Source organism: Cucurbita moschata, unplaced genomic scaffold (assembly GCF_002738365.1).
Source record: "Cucurbita moschata cultivar Rifu unplaced genomic scaffold, Cmos_1.0 Cmo_Scf00003, whole genome shotgun sequence".
Classification (NCBI taxonomy): Eukaryota; Viridiplantae; Streptophyta; class Magnoliopsida; order Cucurbitales; family Cucurbitaceae; genus Cucurbita; species Cucurbita moschata.
Window position 1 is genome coordinate 3,838,508 of NW_019268519.1, and position 24,018 is coordinate 3,862,525.

Sequence of the window (24,018 nt, forward strand, 5' to 3'; positions counted from 1 at the left end):
TTTTTTTTTTTTTTTTTTTTTTTTTTTTTTTTTTTTTTTTTTTTTTTTTTTTTTTTTTTTTTTTTTTTTTTTTTTTTTTTTTTTTTTTTTTTTTTTTTTTTTTTTTTTTTTTTTTTTTTTTTTTTTTTTTTTTTTTTTTTTTTTATAATTAGATATGGAATTATGTTATAGTTTTAATGCATTTTCAGCTTGTAATACAAAATTTATATCTCAATGAAAATAAGAACAAAATCAAAATTTATATTTTAATAAAACTTTAATATATAGAAAATATGTATAATAAATACTTAAAACATTATGTTTAAATATTATTATATATTAAGACTTAGTTTAAAATTGAAGTATGAAAATAAATATTTTAACGAAATTACTTTCATGCCCTCCAAAATCTATCCCATTTTTTTCAAAGAGAATAAAGTGAAGATATTGAGATGTAGCTTAGTGTTTCACACGTGTCACTAACACGTGTAGAATTATTTAATTAATTTTTTAAAAAGGTAAATTATAAAAAAAGTTAATTATAAAATTTTGTCAACAAAGACGGCTCGAGGGTTACGACGTATTTTTCGTTTTCTTTAACGAATATATTTATTTAATTCTTTTGGAAAAACTATTTAATTTAAAGTAAGAATATTAAATATTTTACTTTAATTTTCTTTTTATAATTTAGATAATTTAGTCATCATTTTTTTAAAATATAATTTAGTCATCATTTTGTCATATTTTCGAGATTAATTTTTTGTAAATAATTATTTTCCTTTTATTTGCTTTATTTTAAAATATTCGAAAAAACAATCAATTATATAGAAAAACAATAATTACAATATTATACCAAACTCAATTTCTATGAATTAAAATTTTAATATTATACATCATTGTTCGTCAACTTATTATTATAATAAAAATAAAAAAACTGAACTCTCTCCGCTCCATCTCCTATTACTCGTGCAAACCGAGGTTCACTCCCACAAGACCCATATTTTGCATGTTAGAGAGTCTTTTTTTTTTGTCGAGTAACAGTAAGCCAATATCATATTGTTGACCACTCACTTAATTCAAAATATTATCAATAAAAAATATAATATAATCGTATAATTATATATTTTTATGTGAGTCGAAGTATACAAGAAGCGGAACCAACTTCAACCGTCGATTGAACTAACTCGAGTCGACCCGACTCAATTATCATATTATCCTAAGGAGAAAAGGAATAAGAAAATAATAGAAAATGGGAAAAGAACAAAGGTTCTAGAGTGTTCCAAAGCAGGACAAACGCAGAGGGTTGGTCATGGAGGGGAAGCCAAATCCAACGGCCAACAATTGCTGGAAGCTTCGGGAGCCTACAAGCTTCATGGGCTCCGTTTTGCTCTCATTTTCCTATCCATCCTTTGGGAATTCGCTATAAAGAAACCTACTGCTCTTCGTTCATCGAATCCCGCATTTTATACTGTGTATTAGCGCAGTTTTGCCACGCTCACAGCGCTCGCTCCTCGCCCCGCCCTCGCCCTCTTATCCAAACCAATCCTTCTCCCTCTAAACCCTAAAACCCCTCTGACCCTCCGCCGTTTTCTTGTATGTTTCCCTCTCTTTTTTCGCTTTGTTGAGCTTTCCAATCAGTAATGGCCCATGTCTTTACAATTCATGTCTTGATGAATTTGTTTGTGTCATTTCATTTATGGGTTTTGATTAATCCAAGATTTTCTACATGGGTTTTCGATTTTGGGGGTTTTTTTCCCCTCATCTTGTGTGGATTTGTTGTAGCTCGATTCATTTTATGCTTGCTGATTCATTTCTATCGTGTTCTTGATTATCCGACGTTTTTGTGTTTGCATTGTTGTCTGATAATTGTCTGTCAATTGTTAATTCCTATGTTGATGAATTTGCTTATGTCATTTCGTTTCTGGGTTTTGCTGGCTGTTTGCAATTGTTGCTATGAATTTGTTTCAATTTGAACGAAGGAATGAGGCCAATTACTTTCTGTTTCAGTTTCAAAGAGGGTAAATGGCTTCCGCCTTCACATCCATGTCTTCAATCGGTACCCTTGCTGCGCCTAGCAGCCGTGTAATGGATAAAAAGCTTATGGCATCTTCTGATAAGTTGACTTCTCGCACTTCCATTTCTTTATTTGCTCTCCCAAGAAGACAAAGCGTAGTTCTAAGAAGAACCCGTTCTTCAAAGATCTCTGCAATGGCAAAGGAGCTGCACTTTAACCAGGATGGCTCGGCTATTAAGAAATTACAGGTGATCTCTTGTTTGTCTTCAAATTTACTTGCAATGGAGCTATTATAGTTCTTGTAACAAGGCAATTTACTTGCAATGGAGCTATTATAGTTCTTGTAACAAGGCGTCTCGTTGTTTCAGACTGGCGTGAACAAACTTGCTGACTTGGTGGGAGTTACTCTTGGTCCGAAAGGAAGAAATGTGGTTCTGGAAAGCAAGTATGGCTCCCCAAAAATTGTTAATGATGGTGTAACTGTTGCAAAAGAGGTATCTCATTCCTGGATCCGAATTCGAATTCGAATCTTCTTTGGCTAGTGATAGTAACTTGACCTCGTCCAATTTGCTTCTGTCAACTAGGTTGAATTGGAGGATCCAGTTGAGAACATTGGTGCTAAGCTAGTCAGACAAGCTGCTGCGAAGACCAACGATTTAGCCGGTGATGGAACTACCACTTCAGTTGTTTTGGCTCAGGGTCTTATTGCTGAAGGGGTCAAGGTATCAGATAGAGAGTAGCGCGCGACGTTTATACGTCCTCACTGAATGTTTACTAACTGAGCTGAACATGTTTTAGGTTGTAGCAGCTGGAGCTAACCCTGTTCTTATCACTAGGGGCATTGAAAAAACAGCCAAAGCCTTGGTCTCTGAGCTGAAACAAATGTCGAAAGAGGTAAAATTGTTTGGTTTAATGGTGCTGCTACTATTTAGGGGTTGGATGAACTGCTTGTTAAGATGTAACGTTATTGTAGGTTGAAGACAGCGAACTGGCCGATGTCGCTGCAGTTAGTGCTGGAAACAACTATGAAGTGGGTAACATGATAGCTGAAGCCATGAGCAAGGTTGGACGAAAGGGTGTGGTGACTCTTGAAGAGGGAAGAAGTGCCGATAACAGTCTCTATGTCGTGGAAGGAATGCAGTTCGACAGGGGTTATATCTCTCCCTATTTCGTTACCGACAGCGAGAAAATGGCTGTGGAATATGAGAACTGCAAGGTATATGCAATGATCCATCTTATCATACTCTGGAAATTTGGCCATACATTTTAGTCGTCTAACCTTTCGTACTCGGAATCGTACAGCTGCTTCTCGTTGACAAGAAGATCACTAATGCTAGGGATCTTATTAACATCCTGGAGGAGGCTATTAGAGGTGGCTACCCTGTTTTGATAATGGCAGAGGATATTGAACAAGAAGCACTGGCTACTCTAGTTGTAAATAAACTGAGAGGTTCTTTGAAGATCGCTGCACTTAAAGCTCCTGGGTTTGGTGAGCGTAAGAGCCAGTACCTTGACGACATTGCCATTCTTACTGGAGGTATTCCCTCGACTCATTTGAATAATCCAATTTCTTTGCTTCGTGTCCCGTCATTCAGTTCCTTCCGAATTCTGCTTAAACGAAATGAGTATATTTTGGTGATCCAGGCACGGTTATCAGAGAGGAGGTAGGGCTTTCCTTGGACAAAGTTGGAAAGGAGGTGCTTGGAACTGCATCCAAGGTAGTGCTTACCAAAGACACCACAACAATTGTTGGTGATGGTAGCACTCAAGATGCAGTTTCTAAGCGTGTTGCACAGATCAAAACTCTGATTGAGGTAGTGATAGTAATAGTGATCATAACTCTTGCTTGGGCAGCAAAAACTGGGTATTGATTTGGCCATGTTCATGTAGGCTGCAGAACAAGACTATGAGAAAGAAAAACTTAACGAGAGAATTGCTAAGCTTTCTGGTGGTGTAGCGGTCATACAGGTAAATTTCTGCAGCATATCAGCTTGTTTGATTAAATGTGCTTTCGTACATGTTTGTGACACTTTGGGGTAATTCCTGAAGGTCGGAGCACAAACCGAGACAGAACTCAAAGAAAAGAAACTGAGAGTCGAAGACGCTCTCAATGCCACGAAGGTACTGTTTAATATCCTGTCTGCGTAGATCCCCTGCTAATTTTTTTTTTTTTGTAGAAACAGTCGTGACCGTGAACGATCATTTACTTTGCAGGCAGCTGTTGAGGAAGGTATTGTTGTTGGGGGTGGTTGCACCCTCCTTAGACTTGCATCAAAGGTGGACGCTATCAAGGAGTCCTTCGAAAACGAGGAAGAGAAGGTAAGCTAAGCTAAGCTAGGCTGTCTTGGAAATTCGCTTAGTTTAGAGACTTCATGTGAGATCCCACCTCGGTTGGAGAGGGGAACGAAGCATTTCTTAGTAGTGGACGCGTTTTAAAACCTGGAGTTGGTGCAGACTTACTGTTACCCTATGTGCTCTACAGTTGCTTTTGGTTCTAAAGTTCCATTGGTTTAATGGCAGGTTGGTGCAGACATTGTTAAGAGAGCACTAAGCTATCCGCTCAAGCTGATCGCGAAGAACGCTGGTGTGAACGGTAGTGTTGTTAGCGAGAAGGTATATACGATTGCAATACGATCACTCATTCAATGTTCGTTCCTCATTGTGGTTGCATTAAAGTGTAAGACGTCTGTTTCTGTATCAGGTGTTATCCAGTGACAATTACAGATATGGATACAATGCTGCAACTGGGCAGTATGAAGACTTGATGGCCGCTGGAATTATAGATCCAACTAAGGTAACTAACTTACCCCAAGAGCTCATTCTTCGTTGCGTTGTGATATCAGTTATTCGATATGACACAAAACTCGAGTATTGAGTGTCGAGTCGTACATATTAGTGCGATATCTGAAGTCGGGTGTGTGATATCAGGTGGTTAGATGCTGCTTAGAGCATGCAGCTTCAGTGGCAAAGACATTCTTAATGTCGGATTGTGTGGTGGTGGAGATCAAGGAGCCTGAACCAGTTGCTGCTGGGAATCCCATGGACAATTCAGGCTATGGGTATTGATGAAATTAGTAGTAGTTGAGAGGAAGAGAGTAATAATGATGAGAGGTAGTGAATGGCCAAACAAATGCCATTTTTTCTTCTTTATTTTTGTAGATTCATAGGAACATATTTCTTCTTCAATGGATTTTCATTAGCGTGTTCGATACCTTGCATCTTCAACCTTGTATGAAGTCGAAATCGCTAGTAATTGTATCGTTCATTGCAATCCTATCTTTTTCTCCACACATTGTAGCTGATGGAGGGCGGGATTGTATTCTGTTTATCGTCCGCTTCATAGTAACAAGTGGAAAGTGATGTGATCATATGCGCTTTTTTTCTCTGTCCACTCGATTTTCTTGTTTCAACACCAGTGGATAAAACAAGAGGATCGACCCGCTCAAATGTAAGATTATCTCTACTATTCTCTCGATTTTCTTGTTTCTCGTTGAAAAATTTAATATACCCATTGTTCCTTTTGTTTATATTCTCTTCCTCTCAACTCGCTTGGCCTATCTCAGTACATAAAACAAGAGGATTGGAATACATAATAACTAGCTCGTCCTTCGAAAATAGATAAATCAAGAAGATCGAATTTTGGGTTTCATTCCTATTTAATCATAGGTTTAAGAATTTATTATTTTTATCTTTGACCATTTTTATTATTAAGAATTTAATATTTTTATTATTTTTTGGTCATTGATGTTGACCTTTTGTTTAAATTAATGTTAATAGTGATAATTAATTAATTAATAAAAACGAAAATAAAACCTAGAAACATAATAAATAAATAAATAAATTCAAAATTCAAAAAGGTCAGTTCCAAATAAAATTTTTGAAGCAAAACAAATGTTTTTGAAATATTCAAAACTATATAAATAATAAAAAATAATAATAATAAATAAAAAATAAAAAATAATAATAATAATAAATAAATAAATAAATAAAATGGAGGGAATGGAACGGCTAGAAAAGTAAGGATACAGAAGAAAAGGTACACAGGTAACCAAAATAAACATCAGTTTCGATAACTGCGAAAAGTGCGTCCTTTTTTTAATTTAATTAAAAAAAAAACATTTTTCCTATTTTCTTTTTTATATTCCTAATATTCTTCAACCGTTCCCTTCCTTTTCTCCTTTTATTTTGTTTTCATCACAATTTTTATTTAATTTTAATTATGTTTCTAATATTTCTACAATTTTTTTTTTTTTAAATTAAGATATAAAAAATATTTAAAAATTTAAAATAATATATTTGAAGATTCCAAGAAGCATTTGGAAGTTGGTGAGTAGAAAGTCAAATAAAAAATAAATAAAAAAATAAAAAAATAAAAAGAGGAAAAAGTAAGCATAGAGGGAGAGAGAGAGAGAGAGAGTGAATGAAAAACGTAACACTCCAAATCCATGCATGTTTGTAAATGGCTAATCCCTTTTGATTCAATTCATTTTCCCTTTTGATTTCGTTTTTAAAATTTGAAAGTAGTTCCGATTTCGATTTTTATTCGGTTTTGATATTTTCCCAATTCTCTCCACCCTTCCTGTAATCTCTCTCCCGTCTTCAACCTCTCTCCCCCTCTCTCTCCCTATTTCTAGTTCTTCTTCCTCTTCACGCCGCCTCTCCTTCTCACCTTACCTACACCCATTTCCCACTCCTCTTCGCCCTTCTTCTTATTTCTTTGTTGTAGCATAACACAAACATTCCCAAATTCATTCCCACCACTCTTCCCACTCATACACACTGTTTATTTGCTTCTCTAATCTCCTTTTTTTCACTCTCATTCTTCCTTTTCTCATCTGGGTCTCGCTTCTCTTTCCATAATCTCAACTGGGTTAGTCTCGATTCTTGATTTTGTTTCATAATCATCATCATGTAATGTTCTTATAGCTTTATGATCCATCTTTTTTTTGTTTATCCCTTGATTGATTGTTTCTTTGGGGATTCTACTTTTTGTGATGATTGCGGTTTCTTTGGGGATTTTCTTGGATTTTGCCCTCGTTTGATCATGTATTCTCGAGCTGGATATCTAATAATGTGGTTGAGTTGAGTTTTAATGAGGTTCTTTAGGTGTCGATCGATGATCCGGGGTTGATTTTCTGTTCTTTTTTTGAATTTTTGTGAAGGACTTGTTGATGATTCTTCGATAGTTCTTGTTGGTTTGTTTTTGTACAATGGAAGGATGTCATTTGAGTTTGAATCTGATGTGATTAAATATAGTGAAAAGACATTGTTCTTACGATCTTTGTATCATTTTGTTGTTTCTTTTGTGTGTGAAGTGAGATATTTATTGGTGTTTTTGTTCTTAAGCATTGCCACTGTTCTGGAATTATAGGTCATTTAAAGAGCTCTCTCGTGTATAAAATAGAAAAATGGATAGTAAACTGACAACTGATCTTGAGAGGCTTTATGGTGAGAATCCGATAGTTGCTCGTGAGAATGGACGTACTGAGGAATCAGTTCATCCGAGAATGACTTCGATGGTTGCAGATTCCTGTAAGGGCTCGTCTTTGGAGAACGGAAAGGTCATGATGAATGAGCTTCAGCAATCAACAGGTCAATTTCGGACGGGGGAAAGTAACCGGGCGATCAGGGACCACCGGTCATTGACATCTGCAGTCGAGAAATTAAGTTTGGGTGCGGAGAGGTCGGGGAAAACTTGGTTGAAGAATGATCAATTTGAAAACTATATGAATAAGCAATCATTCATTTCTGAAGCACCAATGGTAGCTGATCCTTCTTTGAGGTCTTCACATCATTTGAACAATGGCTATTATGATATTCATATGAAAGTTCATAGCCCTCAGATATCAATCCCACCAAGGCCTGTTTCTGATGGCCTTCAGCCATTTGAAACTCCTTCCCCTGTTATGCCATCGACTCATGAAATGCCTGCGATGCCATTTCCTATATCGTCTCATCTCGAGAAAATGTTGCCGAGTGGCCTATCCCCTATGCATTTTATGCATCCACAACAAATGAATCATGGCCAAATGGGTTCGAATTGTACAAAAGAAGAGCTTGTCAACTCCTGCATGATGCAAGGGCAGCACCAGTACCTTCATGATCTTCATAATCAGCAACTGGAGTATTCAAATCAATTCGAGTCGTTTGGTAATGCTACATTCGGGAAGTTGCGGTTTTTGAGAAGTCCTAAGAAGAAATGTTGTTTTGAGTATCCAGTTTCCCACAATCTTGAGCAGTCTAAACATGATGGATTCTCCAATGGGGCTGCAAATTACGCGGGTTCAGGTATATCAAATCATGTTTTTTCGATACCGTATGTAGATACATTAGACGGCCAGGATAAAAGTTTCAAGCAATGTTCTCCTAGAAAGATCCCCATTATGACCCATGGACTGAATGTAGTTGATTGTATGAAAGTTCCATCTGTCGATGCCGAGAAACAAAAATATTTTATGCGCCAAAACAGATATCTTTGTCAAAGTTGTTATTTTAGGCAGTTCGGTTTTCCTTCAACTGCTACGGATTGCGTCTGTCATGAGAACTTAAGGGTATCTGCTATGTTGTCTAGTTATGCAAAACATAAGACCGAGATACCGCCTCTACAATGTAACTCTCTCGATGAAGCCACGGGTAAAATATATCTCATGGCTAAAGACCAACACGGTTGTCGCTTCTTGCAACGGATGTTCAGTGAGGGTACTAAGGAAGATATGGACATGATTTTCAATGAAATCATTCAACATGTTTCTGAGCTCATGATAGATCCTTTTGGAAACTATTTAATACAGAAGCTCCTTGGAGTTTGTGATGAAGATCAACGGCTTCAAATTCTTTACCAGGTTAACCGACCCGGTGAACTCATTCGAATTTCGTGTAATATGCACGGGTATGCTCTATCACTGTTTGTCTCTTTACCTCCGTTCAGCCGATTTCATGTCTAAAATCTGTTTCGAAACTACAGGACTCGTGCTGTTCAGAAGCTTATTGAGACCCTCAAAACCCCGGAGCAGTTTTCCATGATTGTCTCCTTATTGAAGCCTGGAATAGTGATTCTCATGAAAAACATTAATGGTAACCATGTAGCACAGCATTGCTTGCAGTTTTTGGTGTCTGAATATATTGAGGTAAGGGGTCTCCTTTGGGGATTCGTTTTCGCAAACATTTTTGTGACGAAATGAAATGCTGGCAATGAATTTCTTTTGCAGTTCCTTTTCGATGCTGCAATGAAATGTTGTGCCGAGGTTGCCACTGATCGACATGGTTGTTGTGTGCTTCAAAAATGCCTTTCTTGTTCTGATCATAGACAACGAGATCGATTGCTAACCGCGGTTGTATGTAATGCTTTATTTCTTTCCCAAGACCAATACGGGTAATTCTACTTTTGATCTTTATATTGTTCGTGGACTCCGTTCTCTGTTGTTTTGCAGCATTGTGATTCGGTTCCTTAACTAGTTTTTCAACTCGTTGACTATGCATGATTTAGTCTCTAAACTTTAATATGCAACGATTGATCTTTAGAACTAGCACTTGATTTTGTGATAGTAATGTTTTGAAACTGAGCGTTTGGTTTTGCATTGGAACGATGCAGGAACAATGTTTTGCAATATGAGTCTACTTTTGATCTTTATAATGTTCATGGACTCCGTTCTCTGTAGTTTTGCAGCGTTGTGATTCGGTTCTTTAACTAGTTTTTCAACTCGTTGACTATGCATGATTTAGTCTCTAAACTTTTAATATGTAACGATCTTTGGAACTAGTGCTTTATTTTGTGATAGTGTTTCGAAACCGAGCGCTTGATTTTGCATTGGAACGATGCAGGAACTATGTTGTGCAATATGGCGTCTACTTTTGATCTTTATAATGTTCATGGACTCCGTTCTCTGTAGTTTTGCAGCATTGTGATTCGGTTCTTTAACTAGTTTTTCAACTCGTTGACTATGCATAATTTAGTCTCTGAACTTTTAATATACAATGACTGATCTTTGGAACTAGCGCTTGATTTTGTGATAGTAATGTTTCAAAACCGAGTGCTTGATTTTGCATTGGAACGATGTAGGAACTATGTTGTGCAATTTGCGTTCGACCTTGCGCGTAATCCTACTGCAATTCCTTGGGTGATATCTGGTATCTTGAAACGTTTAGAGGGCCATTTTGCGGACTTGTCGATTCAGAAATATAGCAGTAATGTTGTCGAAAAATGTGCTTCTATTGGAGAGGAATACCTGACGAAAATTATCGATGAGTTGATAAACGACGAACGATTCAGTCAAATTATGCTTAACCCATATGGAAACTACGCAGTTCAAGCAGTGTTGGCTCATTCTGGGATTTGCAAAGTGAGTATCAAACTTGAACTGTTTGATAAACGGTGATGAATGATTTGCTGAATTACATGAATGTTTGTGTTTGTTAAACAGGGTTCTTCTCTTCATGCTAATCTTGTGGCTGCAATCAGACCGCACGTCCCGTTGCTTAGGACGAACATGTACGGGAAGAAAGTGCTCGGAATGCTCGGAAAAGTGAACTGACCGACGCAATCGACTAAGATTGGCTGTAACCTGCATTTTTTGTTGTTGTTGTTGGTCAAAAAAGGACAGGACATGGCTTGTCTTTCTGCTCTCAAGTGTTGCTGCTGTTTTGTTCTATTGTTCTTTTGTTTGTCAGGAGCTTAGCTGCAAGTGTTCAACTAGTGTTTCTCCTCAAGTCACTTGTTATTTTGTTCTCTTGTTCTCTTGTTCTTTTGTTTGTTAAGGAGCTTAGGCCATTAACCATGGCTGCAAGTGTGCAACTAGGTCTTATTATTTTGTTCTTTTGTTTGTTTGTTAAGGAGCTTAAGCCATTTAACATGGTTCGTCTCCATCTCTATCCATGGTTCATCCCCGGACGATGAACGGATTTCCCTTTTTGTAGAGTCATACAAGAGTCATTGTTGTATTCGAGATCGAGATGACAATGAATGATAAGCTTAGGCTCTTTTTAGTAGCAGCATTGTACAGACTTGCAAACTCTTCGCTCTTTTAAATCAGTCATCTGGCTAAATTTATATCATTACTTGTCACAATGGCACTCTTGATGACAGTAGACTTGTGATGATGCGACACTCACCTTCACGACAAGTGAGCTAAGCCAATTCGTTCTTACGTTACCCACGCCTACCTTTGGCCTTGGTTGAAAATTTTAGAAAACGAGGGTAGAAAGAGATTTTTGAAAGAGACGTTATATATGCAAGCAAGAGAGTAACAACAACGACTCACAGTATATAACTTTTGGTAGGGAGAAGTTGACACGTGCACCTCAACCTTATTACTAATCTTATGAAACAAATATATGATCATATTACAGTTAATTATTTTGATCAACCAAGACAAAAGTGCGTTCAGACTCATTTTAATCAACAATCCAAGAAAGTCTAATGGGTTAAGTTTAGGCTCATTTTAATCAACCATCAATAGAAGGCTTGTTCGAGAAGACCATCTAATTCTCCGATTAATTTAAACCCTCTAATTGTTTCTAGGCAACCGGGGAACTCGTAAATACTTCCTGCTATGGGTTGTGATAAGAAACGCTCAATTTTTTGTGCTCGTGCCACAGTTAAGCTATCCTCTTGGGATAATTCGTCCAACCCAAGGATAGCTATAATGTCCTGCAGTTCTTTGTAACGAGCGCAGTTTCATAATGTTCACCAACGATCCGTTGTCAGCATAGTTGAATCTAAAGGATCTACTAATGTATATGAGAAACTGAGGGGTTAAAGCTAGAAAGTCTAGTGGGACATGGTTTATAAGCAAGGTTTTACAAATTATCCCCTTAAGAAGATACAACAACAAGGCCGAAGAATATGCCTAGATAGCTTTGAAGCCATACTCTAATTCATTGCTACACGATCTAATCTAGGATAGGAAATCCAAAGGGCTCACAGAACCCAAAGAGCTCGTTACCACACGCTCGGTCAAGCTAAGCTAAAAGATAAAAGCAACAGTCATTCCAATCAAGTAAGCGCTCGCAGCCATAGCCACAATCAACCAATTCGTTATTTTTTAAAAAATAGTTATTTAATTAAAAAAAAAAAACATTAAAAAAAATAAAAAATACAACAAACAATAAACAAATCCTAACTTAATCAAATCTTAATATTTTAAAAAAATTGGGATAAAATATTGAAGAGAGAGAGAGAAAAGAAAATATAAAAAATTAGTTTTGATTTTGATGAACAATCCAAAAGAATGAAAAGAGTGGAAAACGTAACAATCTAAATCCATGCATGATACTGGTTTGATATTTTCCAATCTCTCTTTGTTTTTCCTATAATCTCTCCTCCTTTAATCCCTTCTCTCCTTCTTCACGCCGCCGCTCTTCTTCTTCTTCTTCTCTTCCATTGCATCCTTTATATTCATACTTTTCCCTACTTTTGGCCTTCTTCCTCTCCTCTCTTTGCTGTTTCTCATCCGCTACTCGGTTAGTTTTCTTTGATCTCTTACGTTTCGAGCTCTTCAGGACTGATTTTTTGTGATCAAGTTGCGTGTGTATGATCGGTGATCTTTTCGGCGCTTTCTCTGATGTGGATTTTGGTTTTTTCTGCTTCTCGGGAATTTTATACGTCGATTTGTTTTTTTGTGTGTGTGCATGTGTTTTTCCCCTTTCTTGCATTGATTGTTTTGTTCTTCTTTTCTTGTTAATGTTCTGTTGGAGTTGGCTGATACTTAAGCAATTTGTTCTTGATTCTATCTCAATGTTCTGTTCTTACTGTTGTCTTGAAGGGTACAGTCGATTAGTGGGTGATCGCGTAAAATTTCTGGGCTAGGTGATCTTTTATTGGATTGTGATTGATGATTCTTGTTTGAGATTTCGTTGTTCTTTGTCTGGGATGTGGGATTTCAGTGATTTGGTTGTTTCTTTTTGCAATGTAGGCTGGAAATTTGATGGAATTATGAACGGATCATTGATACTATAAACTGTATGAGTGTGTTTTGCTGCTTGGCAGGCTGAAGGCTGAAATATTTGTGTCGTTGTATCATTTATTCTTCAAGAGGGAGTGTTCTTGTTCGTTGTAACAATGGAAGATATGGGTTCTGAACTGGAGATTGAGGACCTTGCAAGGCTTATTGGTGATGAGATTCCAAATGTTGCATCTGGTAATGCACATGCTGAAGAAAAGGGGTTGTTTTCGATACCTGTGGGTCCCTATGAAGAGACTTCCATTAGAAACTTCCATGGCAATGGGAATTTGATGGATGGAAATATCTCTATGAGTACACTCCAGCAATCCTCCATGGATCAAATGCTAACTAGGAAAGATACTATGCCAGGAGACCAGTCCTTGGCACTTGCATTTGAAAAGTTGAACTTTGGTGATGAGGCGAAGGGGCGTACTTGGAAGTCATTGCAGGGTCATGCCATTAGGTTGGAGGATCATTACTCAGATAACTTGATCAAACAATTAGTCAATATGGATACATCGGCGTTTGGTGCTTTGGATTCTTCAAATCACTTGATTAATGGTGTTCATGATCCTCATGTGATAAGACTTGGCCACCAAAACTCTCCTTCTAGACATATACCTGATCAGTACAAAAAGTGGCAGGCTGGTCAGCTTCAGCCATTGGAGACTTCCTCCCCTGCTATGCCATTGACTTACGAGGTGGCAAATGTGTCTGCTCAGAATTTGCAGTTTCCTATCACATCTCAAAGGCAGCAAATAATCCATAATGGTCAGTCTCATGTTCAGTACATACATCCGCAACAGATAAATCATCAGCAAATGGGTTGGAATTATACCGAAGAGGAGCAGTTGTACAGGATGCATGAGCAGTATCCATACCCGCAGCATCTTTATATTCAGCAACGTTGGCTTCCAAATCAATCACATGAGAATCATTCAAGTAGGATTTCATGTCAGAGTGGTAAGCAGAAATATTATGAGGTTCCAATTGCTCGCCATCTCGAACAGTTGAATCGTGAACCATCTTGGGAGGCATGTGCATTTCATAGTGTTTCAAAGCAGTTAAATCCGGCATTTTCAACGCGCTATATGGACACAGTTCAAGGTATGGAGAAAGTTTCCTTTCCTAAAAAGATACTTGCTAGGAATACTCGACTGAACGCAGTTGATGCTATGAGGTTTATGTCTATTGGTGCTGATAAATCAGCCAATCATGTTGACCGAAGTAGAATTGTCTGCTCAAATAGCTATGTTCGGCACAACAATTTTGCTCCAGCTACTGAACGCATTTTTCGTAATGAACTAAGCTCATCTGCTTTGTACTTGGAATCTGCAAATCTCAAGTTAGTGCCTGAAAGATTTAACTCTGTTGATGAAGTCAGAGGTAAAATATTTCTAATGGCAAAAGACCAACATGGTTGCCGTTTCTTGCAACGGAAATTTATGGAGGGTACTGATGAAGATATTGAGAAGATTTTCAATGAAATCATTGATCATGTTGTTGACCTTATGGTAGATCCTTTTGGAAACTATCTAGTACAGAAGCTGCTTGAAGTTTGCAATGAAGATCAGCGGATGAAATTTCTACGTAGAATTACACAGAACCATGGTGAAATTATTCTAGTCTCATGTGACATGCATGGGTATGCTCTTTTCCTTTCATTTTCTATGCCTCAATGGCCGAACACAAGAATTTATGGACTTCATTGCATTTTTTTTTAATGTTTTTAATTTTTCTTCCAAATTCATTTTTCTCAATCACAGGACTCGTGCTGTTCAGAAGGTTATTGAGACTCTTAAAACCCAAGAGCAAGTTTTCATGATTGTCTCGTCTTTGAAGTCTGGTATGGTGACTCTGATGAAAAACGTAAACGGAAACCATGTGGCACAACATTGCCTTGATTATTTAATGCCTAGCAGTGAGGTCAGGATTATATTTTCTACCTCTGTTTCTTTGAATTTGTTCGTTTCAAGTGAGAATGTGCTTGCCTTTTCATCTGTAGTTTAGAACTACAAAAAGGTGCTTACCTTTTTTTATTTGATCTCTTTCCCTTTTAGTCCATTTTTCTGGGGAGTTTTGCTATTTTTCATTCAAATTGTTCCTTTGGTTATGCCCCATTCAAGTGATAGCAAGTCTCCAAAAGTATTTGATAGGCCTTTTACATAGTTTACCTATGAGAGGAGAATGTATGGAGGCCATGGATAATTTCTGGTAGCCAAGGTGGCACCCTTAGGATTAAGATATTTTGTCAGTAACTGCAGCAAGTAGTTTTTTTTTTTTTTTTTGAGGAAATAGTTCGAAGGGTAGAATGACAAGAAGCAAGAAATTTCGAAGAAGTCTGTATATGAATATGAGGAAAGGATTTAATTGAAAATCTGAGTGCACATGTCCCAGCTTTTTACTTCCTATCAAATTTTTGTTTCTCCCAAAATTTTCTTAGTCTTTTCCCAGTAACAATTAATATATCCACATCTTTAAATGTGCTGAGAAAATTGTCATGTATATGGTTTTATAGACTCAGGTGAGTGGAACATTGAAGAAAGCGAGGTTAAGAGGTTTTGATAAGTTAAACACTGGAGTTTTCAATGATGCTTGAATGACTACTTTAGACTTGTTTTTGCATCTGTGTTTCTAAATCTGCTAGAAAATTACTCTCTCAAGTACTTGTGCTCCCTCCCTCCTTCCTTAAAAAGTGAGACGTGACAACACGACAAGCAGTTTATTCTCTCTCTATAATTTCTTTGTCAATGTTTTCCGTAGATCCTTATATTGTTCGTTTGGAAGTTATATGGATTAATTGGTAAAGTAAGGAGTTATATCAATCACTAACAATCTTTTTAGACTTGAGCCTGCTGTCTTTTCAGTTTGACTGTTGTTACTGAATATAATACCATTTTTAGCCATGTTGATATTGATGGCTGAACTTTTTTTTTTTTTTTGGTCCAAATTTGGTGGAAGTAGATATGATTTGCATGGTTGTGATTCTTTGATCTTTTAATCAGGCGTGTGTAACCCCCCTCCTCCTCCTCCTCAACTGGTCTTTGACATTGAGGAAGATTCATTTTGTAACATGAATTCTGTGAAACAAATAATTAATTCTGGGGTTATCACGTTCACTGCAGGTACTGTTTGATGCTGTAAGAAATAGTTGTGTTGATCTTGCGACTGATCGTCATGGTTGTTGTGTGCTTCAAAAATACCTCACTTGTTCCAATAGCGTACTCCGAGATAATTTAATCAGTGAGATTGCTCACAATGCGTTGGTTATTTCCCAAGATCAATATGGGTAATTAACTCTTTCTTTCTTTTTTTCTTTTCTTTTTTCTCTAACCTTTTCTTTAATATGCTTGCTCACAATGCGTTGGATATATCTTTGTTTCCTTAATTTTTATTCCAAAACCCTTTTCTTCATTTGATCCAAAACGATTCTGAATTTTAAAACTTATTTTCTTTACGTAGCCACAGGATCATGTTGGACCCTTTTAGAATTTCCAAATTTCTGAATTTAATCGGTCTCTTTTCTAATGTCTTTTCTCATTTGTATTTGACTACTTCGAGAGCATTTTGTTTTCTTTTTTTGCTTTCGGATAACTGAATAATTCATGTGAGATAAACTGCTTTGTAGATGCTTGGATAATTTCAACTTGTTACCAATCCGGTGGGTCATGGTCCTTCTTATGCCTTGCTCATGGCTGCATGGCCATACCAACCTTTTTATTCATTTTTCATTATATGTCTTCTTTTGTATGTTCATTTTATTTCCTTTTACTTTTGTAAGCGTATGACTTTTAATATGCAAGTTTACCATAGACAATTTGCCTCATAATATACGATAGGAGATACAACAAATTATCAAAATTTCCTATCTAGGCTCTATGTTATCAATGCTTTTCTGGTTCCTTATTGCTTGTTAGTGCATAAAATTGGCTATCTCAGAATGCTTTCCAAAACGTTCTCTAAAAACATTTTCTAACCCTGTTTTTTAAAGCCGTTTCAGTTGGTTAACTTATTCAAGGGCTTGAGTAAGTTCTGCACAATCGCTTTATAAGTCTCGAAGAAGGGTGATTGTGACATTGTGAACCCCAAAACGTATACAAAATTCGTAATTTTTCTGACAATGGCTGCATTCTGGAGATGTATATATTCAACTCCAATTCCAATATGAATATTGGAGTTGACTTGGGTCTATGGATTAGAACTGACAAGTTATATTTCACTAAATTATTTATATGCAGGAACTATGTTGTGCAATTCATCCTAAGGTTGAAGCGTCGATGGTATACGGAAGCTATAGTCAAACAGTTAGAGGGTAGTTTTGGTGACTTGGCCATGCAGAAGTATAGTAGTAATGTTGTTGAAAAATGCCTTGAATCTGCAAGGGAATGCGGAGATATCTCTAAAATTGTGCTTGAATTGATCAATGATCTGCGATTTGATAAAATCATGCAGGACCCATATGGCAATTATGCAATTCAAACTGCATTGGGTAGTACAAAGGTTAGCAGGGCCAATATTTCCCTTCTCTTTTTGGTATCTGTGTTTATATGTATGAGGAATGTGTGAAAGTCTAGGTTGTTAACTTTTTTGTGTAAGGAACGTAGTACTGCTTTAACACCTTTGGCATCTTCGACACCTTCTGTTGTCGAATGGTGCCTTTAACTTTTTCAAATTTATATCTTGAAAAGTTAGAACAAAAGTCAGACATCATGAAAAACACTACACATCCCATGTTGCTATGTCATACCAACTACAATCTTGAGAATTTTGCTGATCAGGTTACAGAAAAGCCCTCCAACTATAACTGAGTTTCTTTCCGACCAAAAATGTACGCCACATGACCGTTGTAATCATGACGTAATTATGATCTCAGTCTTGTTCTTTTAGCATAGAGTCCTTTTTTGCAGTTAGTTTTGGACGCCTCCTTTTCTACTCGAAGGTCATAACACTTTGGTCTATGGAAATTTGAATGCAAAATGTCGACTTTTCTATTTCAAATGAAGGTTTATGGTAGCGTTAGTGTTTACATTTATAGGTGATTGTCGAACTGATTTCTAATGCAATTAGATCAATGTTTTTCGGCTGCAGGGTGCTCTTCATACTAAACTCGTGGAAGCCATTAAGCTGCATGCGCCTGTACTTAGGACAAGTCCATACGGAAAGAAAGTCCTTGTGGTACTTGGAAAATCAAACTAACTGGTTACAAACAAACGAGAGCGCTTCGTCTAGTCTTTGTTTCAACTTGGTAAGAAAGCACGACTAATATTTGTTTTCCTTCAGTACTTTTTTGTAAAGAGTTTAGGCAGAGGTCTATCTGGAAAGAAAAACTTGTCAAAGGTGAAGACGTATCGAACTCTTCTCTCCTAATTTTCGTTTCGGGTAAAGGTTTAGGATGCTTAAACGATGGCTGAGGTCTAGCTGGCCATGTTGTTTTTGTCGTTTGTTTATTTATTTATTTATTTATTCCGTTTATTGGACATAGTAAATAAAGAGGTGGTGAGGGTATAGAGAAGGGGTCATGGAGTGTTGTACATTTGTTGGGATTCTGTTTCTGAAGCTCAATGCTTGTAGAAGATGAAGAAGGGTGGGTAAATTGTGATAAAAGAAGAGGCTTTTTTTGGCTGAGAAACTGAGGTAGCTTTGTACAATGCCTGCTGCTGCTGCTGTTGTTGCTGTTGCTATCTTTTTTGGTTGGGCTGTGTAATTACCACTCCTGTGAATTATAGCAATTTGAACTCGGTTTATTGTTCTGCCTTTTTCTTGTCTGAATTTGCAATGTTTATGATGCTTCTTTACGCACTCTCTACCCCTTCCTTACCCCCTTCCTTTTCCTGTTCTATCCAGGAACGGTTTGTTTTCTAGGCCAATATGAGTTTAGTTCAACTGGTTAAGTAGAACAGGTTGTTTTCTAGGCCAACACGAGTTTACTTAATTGGTCAGGTAAAACGGGTTGTTTTCTAGGCCGATACGAGTTTAGTTCAATTGGTCAGGTAAAACGGGTTGTTTTCTAAGCCAATACAAGTTTAGTTCAATTGGTCAAGTAAAATGGGTTGTTTTCTAGGCCAATACGAGTTTAGTTCAATTGGTCAGGTAAAACAGGTTGTTTTCTAAGCCAATACAAATTTAGTTCAATTGGTCGGGTAAAATAGGTTGTTTTCTAGGCCATGCGAATTTAGTTCAACTAGTTAAGGAGAACGGGTTGTTTTCTGGGCCAACATGAGTTTAACTCAACGGGTTGTTTTTTAGGCTAACATGAGTTTAGTTCAACTAGTTAAGTAGAGTTGTTTTCTAAGGCTAACATGAGTTTAGCTCAATTGGTCAAGTAGAAGCAATACGAGTCTAATTCAACTGGTCAAGTAGAACGGGTTATTTTCTAGGCCAACACAAGTTTTGCTCAATTGGTCAAGTAGAGCGGGTTGTTTTCTAGGCCAACGCGAGTTTAGCTCAACTAGTCAAGGCATAGATCACGGACCAAATCTCTTCGGAAGAAGAAAGAAAACTTGTTTAATAGGACGGACTATTTGATAATGGTTTTGGATTTTTATTTTCTAATTAAAATTGTTTTTAGGTTTTTATTTTATACCAGTATACATATATAATTTCAAAAACAATATTACTTTAATTAGTTTTCAATTTTTTAAAAACCTTCTTGAAAAGTAGGTCGATATTGATTGTTTCATTTTATAATTAGATCATCCAACCTGTGTTTGAAAAATTATTTAGTTTTTGAAAATTAAGTCTATTTGCTGGTACAAGAAATTCAATTTCTTTTTTTCTTAAATAATTTGGAAGTTAGAGTAAATTAAAAATCAACGAAACTTAATACAAAAAAAAAAAAATGGAAGAAAAAATACAAGGGTACCCAAAAACTAAGTCCAAATGAAAGAGTCAAATTGATTCCGTGTAATGAGAGTAATTACTAGAAAGGTTCATTGAAAGAAGATCAGCATTATTTGATAATTATTTCTTATATCAACAATTTGCATTTTTTTTTTTTTTTTTTTTATGGTTGAATCATAAAAACTACAAAGTTCACTATAATGTTCGGTGACTCAATCATCCGAACTTTAAAGTCGAAAGTGTCAAACCTCCTATGAGTTTACACATCCAAATCTGACATGGGACATTGCATTGTAAGACTTTAAAAGTCTAGTTTGAGAGATGAAAGGCGAGACGATCGGCCAACTATGAGAAGCGTGTAAATACGGTCCTCACTTTCCAAAAAGAAATGTTATTCAAAATTAGTTAATTACGTTCCCGTGTAAAGAAATTGTGTGAGGGCATTTTGGTCATTTTTATGTATCATGAAAATTTGTGAAGAATTTAAATTAAACACTTAGAAAATCGCTTATTTCACAAATTTTCCAATACGCAACATATTCGAAATTCAACCCAAATATCATTACTAATTTTCTCTTTTTTTTCAAAATTGAACTCAACCAAGAAAAAATATTATTCCAAATGGATCATTTTGACCAGAAATTTCCAACTAAATTCCATTTATTGAGTAATTTGAAGGTAAGACAGAAGAATTAGAGAAGAAAAATAGTTTTTTAGGGAAAATTAAATAATAAAAGGTCAAGCAATAAACACAGAAGATATCATCATGATTTCTTGTCAGAATAAACAAATAACAATGCATAACACAACATCATAAATTTCCACAAATTAGTGGTTCTTTAATAAATAAATAAATAATATTGTAATTTTTTATAATTATTTTTATTTTGTTAATTAGACTTTGATATTTTAATCAACAAAATATATATATATATATATATATTTTTTTTTTATCACCCTTTCTTTTACCTAGAAATTATCCCATCTTTTAAAATAAGGGAATGAAGGTTGTGATAATATTAATTAAGCCACCAAATTTGACTAAGTTGTTTTTGTTGTTAATTACTTATTTAATTAAGATTTAGAAAAATATATTTTTATATAAAAATGAAATTTAAAGTGATTTATCAAAATTTTTGAAAATATGTAATAAAAAACAAAACCATATTTCTATAAATAATTTGTGAAAAAATGCTTAAACTAGGTCTCTCAAACTAAGTCCTAAACTTCCATGTAAAGCGGATTTATGTAATCCATAATATCAACAAATTCAAATTCGGAGTGAAGTTGAATTTTGTTAAACAACGTACCTTTGACTAAGAGATCAGGTTCGTATCCACGGTCACGAGGTCACGAGGTCACGAGGCTCATGATGGGCCAAATGCACCCATTTTAGAGAGGTTCATCCACTAATAATCAGCTGAAAATACACTCCTTTTTCCACCCAACGTTGTCTTTTTGCAACATTTTCCCCCAATCACTGGTCGTTGACTTTTGACCATTGACTTTGATACCACTCATCAACTTTAGTTCCCTCCCCTCTGTGTATATATATATATATATATATATATAGTTATGAACATATCAGAATTTCAAATGTTCCACAGGATTTCATCTTCTCTTCTCTCTCACTTGAAGCTTGCTTCTGCTGCATCCATGCCAGATCTCTGTCTCCTACCTGTTCGTACCCGACTCATAATCAATATCTTCTTCTTCTTCTTCTTCTTCTTCTTCTTCGACACTCCGATTTTATCGTGTCCCGATCAACAAAAGCAAGCTCTCCTCCTCTTCAAAGCCTCCCTTCTCTCTACTACAAATTCTCCCAACACCTCCATCCCTCTCTTCTCTTCTTTGGATTCATGGAACTCGACTTCGGATTGTTGCCAATGGGACAGAGTTGTGTGCTCTTCTCCGGATTCTCGCCCAAGGACGGTTCGAGGTCTCAATCTTTACTCTCTTGCTTTGAGGATTACTGATGATCCATTGCCACTTGATGCTAAAGCATTGGTGCCACTTTTCACCATTAGAAGCTTGATGTTACTTGATCTTTCTTCCAACTTCTTTGAAGGGCAAATCTCAGGAGCTGGGTTTAGTAATCTAAGTAAGATGGTTTCTCTTAATCTGATGCAGAATAAATTCAGTGGCTCGATTCCTCCACAGTTCTATCGTTTACGATACCTTCAATTACTCGACATAAGCAGCAATTTGCTCGGTGGAGCTCTGACTGCAGATGTGAAGCTTCTTGGAAACTTGAGAGTTTTGAAGTTGGATAGCAATTCTTTAACAGGGAAACTTCCCGACGAGATTGGCGACCTGAAAATGCTGCAGAAATTGTCGATTCGTAGCAACAAATTCGTCGGCGAAATCCCAGCTTCAATAGTCAATCTGAAATCTTTGGAGGTACTAGACATGAGGGACAATCAGTTCACAATGGGGATACCTTCAGATATTTGGACTCTGTCCAACTTGACTTATTTGGCTTTAAGCAATAACAAGCTGAATGGAACTATTCCAACATCAATACAGAAAATGGAAAACTTGAAAACGCTGGAACTGCAAAACAACTTACTTGGCCAGTATATTCCGATGTGGTTGTTCGATATGAAAGGGCTTGTAGATTTGTTGATTGGAGGCAATTTGATGACTTGGAATAGCAGCGTTACAAGCTTAGAACCGAAGTGCATGCTTTCTCGACTGTCGTTGAAGTCGTGTGGGCTTGTAGGAGAGGTCCCAGAATGGATTTCTTTGCAGAAGGGTCTGAATTTCCTGGACTTGAGTGAAAACAAACTAGAAGGAAGTTTTCCTTTATGGCTTGCTGAAATGAATGTTGGTTCCATAATTCTCTCAGACAACAAGCTTTCGGGTTCTCTTCCTCCTCGTCTCTTCGAGTCACTGAGTCTGTCTGTTCTCGCGCTGTCTAGGAACAACTTTTCTGGAGAACTGCCTGAAAACATGGGTGATGCCAATTCTATTATGCTGCTAATGTTGTCTGGAAACAATTTTTCGGGTCGAATTCCAAAATCGATCACGAAGATTCATCGCCTACTGCTGTTGGACTTGTCAGCAAACAGACTATCAGGGGATACATTCCCAATGTTTGATCCAGGTGCATTTCTTTCATACATAGATTACTCTTCAAATGAATTCTCAGGCGAAATTCCCACATCATTCCCTCAGCAAACTAGGATTCTTTCATTAAGCAATAACAGATTTTCTGGAAGCCTCCCCAAGAATTTAGCTAACTTTACATTCCTCAAACACCTTGATCTTCATAACAACAATATCTCTGGTGAATTGCCCGACTTTCTTTACGAAAATCCCACGCTTCAAGTTCTGAGTTTGAGAAACAACTCCCTCGCGGGTTCGATCCCAGAAGGAATCTCCAAGCTTAGTAGACTACATATCCTTGATCTCTCCAGTAACAATTTGGTTGGAGAAATTCCAACTGAGGTAGGGGAACTAAAGGGAATGGTAGAGACACCGAGCACGGCCTCGTCTCTCTCTGAAAACTTCTTCAATATCTTTATTGAGTTCAATGACTTGATAGTGAACTGGAAGAAGTCAACTTTAGGTCTTGCAACTCGTCCCAGTCTCGACATCTACGCACTATTAGACTTGTCAGGGAACCATTTTAGTGGAGAGATTCCAGCATCAATTGGTAATCTGAAGGGCATAAAGCTTCTCAACCTGGCATACAACAACCTATCTGGCCATATACCATCAAGTTTTGGGAACTTGGAAAACGTGGAGACCTTGGACTTGTCTCACAACAAGCTCTCGGGTTCGATCCCAGAATCACTAATCAAGCTGCAACAGTTGACGATTCTTGACGTGAGTAACAACGAGCTTAGCGGCAAGATTCCAGTTGGGGGTCAGATGGACACCATGAACACTCCAAGCTATTATGCTAACAACAGTGGTCTATGTGGAATTCAAATCCAACAGCCGTGTCCAGAAGACGAGCAACCGACAAAACAAGCTGAGGAGGAAGAAAAGCAAGAAGTGTTTTCCTGGATAGGTGCAGGAATTGGGTTCCCAGCTGGCTTTGTGTTTGCAGTGCTAATCGTTTACATCTCTGGGTACTTTAATCCACGAACACCACGTAGACGCATCTTTCGAAGGTCTACAAGGCGAGGGCAATGAGTTTCAATGATCCCATATGTAGGAATCTGCTCTGGTTCAAATAGTCTGCACTTTAGAAACATTAAAATGCAGCAAAACGATATAAACAAATTGCAGATCTCA

At 36.9% G+C, this 24,018-nt stretch overlaps 4 protein-coding genes across 5 annotated transcripts; all 4 read left to right on the plus strand.

The window, feature by feature from the left end:
- Window positions 1–1,343: 1,343 nt before the first annotated feature.
- Window positions 1,344–5,517, plus strand: LOC111437173 (ruBisCO large subunit-binding protein subunit beta, chloroplastic). The gene is made up of 14 exons (XM_023075036.1): window positions 1,344–1,572; window positions 1,987–2,241; window positions 2,362–2,487; window positions 2,578–2,715; window positions 2,792–2,887; window positions 2,967–3,209; window positions 3,296–3,530; window positions 3,638–3,807; window positions 3,884–3,961; window positions 4,043–4,114; window positions 4,208–4,312; window positions 4,514–4,606; window positions 4,695–4,787; window positions 4,922–5,517. The coding sequence occupies exons 2-14, from the start codon at window positions 2,002–2,004 to the stop codon at window positions 5,057–5,059; spliced, it is 1,827 nt and encodes a 608-aa protein (XP_022930804.1). The 5' UTR covers window positions 1,344–1,572; window positions 1,987–2,001; the 3' UTR covers window positions 5,060–5,517.
- A 977-nt stretch (window positions 5,518–6,494) lies between these two features.
- LOC111437164 (pumilio homolog 12-like) lies at window positions 6,495–10,981 on the plus strand. The gene is made up of 6 exons (XM_023075025.1): window positions 6,495–6,863; window positions 7,365–8,882; window positions 8,958–9,120; window positions 9,202–9,365; window positions 10,053–10,332; window positions 10,414–10,981. Exons 2-6 carry the CDS (start codon window positions 7,402–7,404, stop codon window positions 10,522–10,524), a joined length of 2,199 nt encoding a protein of 732 aa, XP_022930793.1. The 5' UTR covers window positions 6,495–6,863; window positions 7,365–7,401; the 3' UTR covers window positions 10,525–10,981.
- A 1,270-nt stretch (window positions 10,982–12,251) lies between these two features.
- LOC111433100 (pumilio homolog 12-like) lies at window positions 12,252–18,683 on the plus strand. Of its 2 annotated transcripts, none has more exons than XM_023070045.1 (6): window positions 12,252–12,451; window positions 12,904–14,578; window positions 14,700–14,859; window positions 16,059–16,222; window positions 17,172–17,433; window positions 18,022–18,683. In XM_023070045.1, exons 2-6 carry the CDS (start codon window positions 13,050–13,052, stop codon window positions 18,127–18,129), a joined length of 2,223 nt encoding a protein of 740 aa, XP_022925813.1. In that variant the 5' UTR covers window positions 12,252–12,451; window positions 12,904–13,049; the 3' UTR covers window positions 18,130–18,683. The 2 variants fall into 2 exon arrangements, with proteins under 2 accessions (XP_022925813.1, XP_022925804.1); XM_023070036.1 differs by having other exon boundaries at window positions 12,253–12,451; window positions 12,978–14,578.
- A 2,614-nt stretch (window positions 18,684–21,297) lies between these two features.
- Window positions 21,298–23,916, plus strand: LOC111434202 (receptor-like protein kinase 2). The gene has a single exon (XM_023071583.1). It carries the CDS (start codon window positions 21,349–21,351, stop codon window positions 23,914–23,916), a length of 2,568 nt encoding a protein of 855 aa, XP_022927351.1. The 5' UTR covers window positions 21,298–21,348.
- The last annotated feature ends 102 nt before the right edge of the window (window positions 23,917–24,018 follow it).

Coding starts and splice junctions, on each gene's coding strand:
- LOC111437173 (XM_023075036.1), top strand. CDS start 2,002: ATGGCTTCCGCCTTCACATCCATGTCTTCAATCGGTACCCTTGCTGCG. Junction 2,488..2,577: donor GTGTAACTGTTGCAAAAGAG/GTATCTCATTCC, acceptor TCTGTCAACTAG/GTTGAATTGGAGGATCCAGT. Junction 3,531..3,637: donor CATTGCCATTCTTACTGGAG/GTATTCCCTCGA, acceptor TTGGTGATCCAG/GCACGGTTATCAGAGAGGAG.
- LOC111437164 (XM_023075025.1), top strand. CDS start 7,402: ATGGATAGTAAACTGACAACTGATCTTGAGAGGCTTTATGGTGAGAAT. Junction 8,883..8,957: donor ATTTCGTGTAATATGCACGG/GTATGCTCTATC, acceptor TCGAAACTACAG/GACTCGTGCTGTTCAGAAGC. Junction 9,121..9,201: donor TGGTGTCTGAATATATTGAG/GTAAGGGGTCTC, acceptor TTTCTTTTGCAG/TTCCTTTTCGATGCTGCAAT.
- LOC111433100 (XM_023070045.1), top strand. CDS start 13,050: ATGGAAGATATGGGTTCTGAACTGGAGATTGAGGACCTTGCAAGGCTT. Junction 14,860..16,058: donor ATTTAATGCCTAGCAGTGAG/GTCAGGATTATA, acceptor CGTTCACTGCAG/GTACTGTTTGATGCTGTAAG. Junction 16,223..17,171: donor ATTTCCCAAGATCAATATGG/GTAATTAACTCT, acceptor ATTTATATGCAG/GAACTATGTTGTGCAATTCA.
- LOC111434202 (XM_023071583.1), top strand. CDS start 21,349: ATGAACATATCAGAATTTCAAATGTTCCACAGGATTTCATCTTCTCTT.